General features: G+C 42.3%; 1 protein-coding gene across 1 annotated transcript; it reads right to left on the bottom strand.

Annotated features, from left to right (window-relative positions):
• Positions 1–1,566: 1,566 nt before the first annotated feature.
• Positions 1,567–3,803, bottom strand: LOC132210805 (neuropeptides capa receptor-like). The gene is made up of 2 exons (XM_059653236.1): positions 3,403–3,803; positions 1,567–2,699 (listed from the first exon to the last, which is right to left on the bottom strand). The coding sequence occupies exon 2, from the start codon at positions 2,652–2,654 to the stop codon at positions 1,830–1,832; it is 825 nt and encodes a 274-aa protein (XP_059509219.1). The 5' UTR covers positions 2,655–2,699; positions 3,403–3,803; the 3' UTR covers positions 1,567–1,829.
• Between the last annotated feature and the right edge of the window lie 681 nt (positions 3,804–4,484).

The raw sequence follows: 4,484 nt of genomic DNA, 5'->3' as shown, positions 1-4,484 counted from the left end.
ATGCTCTGCAAATCATTTACTGAGTCTGCACTTAATCTCTCCACAACGAAGAAACCACATTGGGAGCAACGGAGTAGCAGACCAGATTGGAGGAGGTTCAGGTGAATCCCTGGTAGATATGCAATGTTTGTTTGGGGTCTTGAATGGGGGTGAGAGCAGAGGTGTAGGGGAGGGGGAGCAGTTCCTGCTGTTGCTAGATGGGGAGTGTGGAGTGGACGAGGTATGAGTGGAGGGAGTAGTCTGAACGAGAAGCATGTCAGGGATGGGGAGGGAAATCTCTCTTTGGTGGTGGGGTCTGATTGCAGGTGGCGAAAGTGGGCGAGGATGCGTTGGATTCTGATGTTGGGAGGGTGGCACGGGAGGACGAGTGGGACTCTATCCTTGTTGCTGTTGCTGGTACGATGTTTGAGGATAGAAGTGCAGGGAATGCAGGAGATGCAGTTGAGTTGTTTCTGCAGGGACTGCTCTCTCCATGACTCCTTTGTGTACTCCATAAATTCCCCAACAGCCCCAAAACTCCCGAAACATTTCACTGCAAATGCAGGAAATGCAACACCTCCCCCGACACCTTCTCACTCAACTCCATCCATGGCCCGACCAATCATTCCGTTTCGAAAAGGGATTAACCTGTATGTCCTGCAACTTGGTCTGTTGGGTCTACCCTTCCCATTGACCAATCTCCACAATCCCTTCCTGCACACCTATCACTGCCTCAAATACCCCCAACCTCAGAACACCTCACTTATTTTTGAGCTTCATTCCCCCTCCACAGTCCTAATGAATGGCTCCGATCCAAAATGTCAACTTTCCTGCTCCTCTGATATTCCCTGATCCGCTGTGTTCCTCGAGGTCCACACTGTGTCATCTCCAATTTCCTGCATCATCAGTTCTTGCTATTTCCCAGTCATTGAAAGTTAAGAATTGTTTTCAGTCAATGTTCATTCCGCACTGATTTCCTATCATTTTGGCTTTTTTTTATGCCGTCATCTGCGGGAAGAGATCGAAAATATTTGATCAATGGCCACACCCTTCCCTCCTTTATCATTGTTTCTTCCCAAATTCCATTCACTCAGTGATAAATACTTCCTTCAGCTATGTCTATCCTTTTTAATCTATCCTGGGAGAAAGAGACGTTCTTGCTGATATTTCCATTTTTGTGAAGACCTGGAGTGTACAGAGTACAAGTGCTCTGCAAATCATCCACTAACCATTCAAAGAAATCCAACCGTATACCAGTCAGCTACACAGCTTTGACAAATTTCATTCACATTGAGACGATTGAAAGCATCTGTAGTCAGTAAAGAATGGTATACCCATCTTGTTGAAGCATGTCTCAATGAAAAGTATAATTTTTAAGAAGTATGAAATGCCTCCTTAAAAGTCTGAAGCCGCTGAGTTACCATGCGACATTTCACATTCTGTTTTTAGCTGTACCTCATAATGAATTGTGCTTTCACGGGTTTGTATTTATTTTAATTAAATTTAAAAACCAAGGTCAGTACCATGTTTAACGCCCTCAAACTGAACGACATTTCATCATGTTGTGTTCATTCTTGAGTACTGTGTCATTTACAGAACCTGCTCCTCTATTTATCCATCTGATGCTTCTACACATGCACAGCCGCACACCCTCACTTAGATTGAGATGCTGATAAACCGTGTACTGGCACAGGTGCACAGGCTGTCAAAATAGGCAGGAAAAATCAAGATCAAAGGTCCTGGCGATATCATCTTCTTTCAATGATGTCTATTAATAAGACACCAGGACTGTGGATTAGACAGAAACGCATGCAAAATTGACTGCTGATGATGTAATTCTTCAGTCAGCTTCAACGTTTAATACATTTCACAATTGGAGTAAAGGGATAGTACACGATATTCTTCAGATGCTCTCTGAACTTAGGATGTGCGATGACATAAATCACAGTGTTTGTGCAGCAACTCAGCATCTGCAGCATGTAGCCCAGGTCCATTGCAAAAATGGGCAGATCGAAAGACTTATATCCCAAAAAAAACATTCTCCGATATATGGAATACACCATAGATACTGACCATAATAGAATGAAATTCCCTGAGATAAGAAACAATAAAATGATGGAATTCATTCGACTCTTCATCTCTGGGTCTTTGCTGCTCGTTCTGTTGCTCTGCTGATGGAGCCTCCTGCGGGATCTGCTGGTCACTGCAATGTGTCTGACCATTAAAAAATTGAGAAGCAGAATGAGAATAAAGGCAACTCCTGGTGTTAGTATGTAATGACAGAACTCAATTGCTGCCCAGACTGGAGAAGATTTCACATCCCTTTTCACCCAACAAAACCAGGCTCTGTTGCTGACACGATACTTATTACGAAGCATAAAATACCAGAAAATGTTCTTCAAACAGCTCAATCCAGTCACTGTTGCCAGCACCACAGCTGTTGTTTTCACATTGCAATATTTACTTCTCAGATTTGGGCAACAAATGGCTACAAATCGATCAAAGGTGAAAGTGATGGTGAACCAGACAGAACAGTCAGTGGCTGCATAAATCAAAACAGCATGGATATTACACACAGGGAGACCTTCTAAGAGATTTTGCCCTTCCACATAGACAAATGGAATATGTCGCAATATGAGGTCAAAGATAGTGACCAGGAGATCTGCTATTGCCATGGCTACCAGGTAGTGAGAGACACATCGGGAGAGGCCACACTTTTCCTGCGACAGGATCACAATTGTTACTATGTTGGCTGTGAGGAAAGCAAACAATGAAGATGTAATTTCTGCTTGGAACAATGTTACCAGTTTTATTGAGCACTGATTGAGATGTACAAATGGCATTTTGTATCCGATCCTGTCACAAATGTTGCATCATTGTTCAGTTTATTTGGTGCATGCACCGGCCGTTATTCCATGAACTGAGCACAAAATGAAAATATAAGATGAGACAAAAGTTGCTGTTGACTGAAGTGTTCGTGACTGTTGCAATATATTTGCCTGAAATTGGAAATCACAGAAACTTCACCTGAATTGTATATTAATGAATTTGGATGTGTGTCAGATCTATGAGATGCTGCCCTTATTTTAATACGTGATGGAACCAATGGTACAATAAGTGTCTTTGCAAATGCAAGCAAAGATTCTAGTATTAATCGATCAAATACCTCAAATGCATAGACATGAGGTCAATGGAGGAAGGGATACTGTTTCAGTGAGCGCTCAATAAGACACTAAGACAGCCAGGGTTACAGACCTCACAATCGGACTGAGAAGAAAGCAAGAAGCAGTAAAGATGCGAGAGCAAATTTCAAGCACGATAAGACCCTTATCAATTGTTATCGGAATGAACACAGAGGAAAGAAAATGAGAGCAGCAAGTGTTTCACTCTAATACCACAATTTATAGAAATACAAAGTCTTACCAGGCACTGCAATGATAGCGAGAATCGGATAATAAATAAATTGGATAATACAAAGAACAATATGAATACGGTATCTCAGTTGCGTCCGAACAGAAGTAGCAGAAAGCAAATGCAACATCTCAATGAATCCCCTTCCCACTGTTTTACCATTCCCGTCAACTGTTCTGACGTGTTGAAACATTGTCAATTCATTCCAATCTGTTGTTGTAACATTCCAATCATTTGTTCTTAGATTCAAGTCCAGTATTGTATTGTTCCAATCCATCATTGCCAGATTCCAATACATTGTTGCATCATTCTAATCTATTACTCTCCAAGTGTAAACTGTGAACTGTCCGCCTTTCTCTCTCTCTCTCTCTCTCTCTCTCTGGTGTCCCAGGTTTCTGTCAGTATCACAGCTGTCTCTCCCACCGTCACTATGAGAGGAATAATTGAACAATGCTCCTCATAAGTAGATGTAGAACACCCTGCAGCAACACAATTAGGATCCATGGGGACTGACATTAGTGACAGTTACTAAACAAACAGTTTCTCTTTACATCCTATCTCCTCAGTGCCAGAGTAAGCTAATGTAATTACCCAGGTGATTCCAGAGGTTAGCTGAGGAAAGAGTGATGTCATTAATTAATGTACAGGCTGGAAAATGGGATTTGGGGCTCGAGTCTGAGCATGACAAATGGTCAGGTCTGTTTAAGTGAGGGAGTGAATGGACCATGTAATTATAGGTCAGCTCTTAAATTGAAAACCATGGCGTGAGGTGACAGGAGAAGCCTGAAGCATGACACACTGGGTGAGCTGATGAAAATAAAGTGGTGAACAGTTGTTCAGACAACAAGATGTCTGGTCTGTTTAGCCTCCTTCAGTTGACAGCACATAACCTAGTCCACCACGCTTTCACCCTTATCAAACCATCTCCAAAAATCATGACCATTCATATACATTTCCATGTGCCTCGATGCCATCTGTAATTTGAAATCTTCCAATCTCTGTCTTGATGGTAGAGCTTCCACATGTTGTCTGGGGCACAGCATTTCAAAAATTCACCATCCTCTCAGTGAAGAGATTCCTGCTCATCTCAGCCC

This window comes from Stegostoma tigrinum, chromosome 21 (genome assembly GCF_030684315.1).
Source record: "Stegostoma tigrinum isolate sSteTig4 chromosome 21, sSteTig4.hap1, whole genome shotgun sequence".
Classification (NCBI taxonomy): domain Eukaryota; kingdom Metazoa; phylum Chordata; class Chondrichthyes; order Orectolobiformes; family Stegostomatidae; genus Stegostoma; species Stegostoma tigrinum.
Note: the sequence above shows the minus strand (reverse complement) of the source record. Positions and strands in the feature narration are given on the sequence as shown.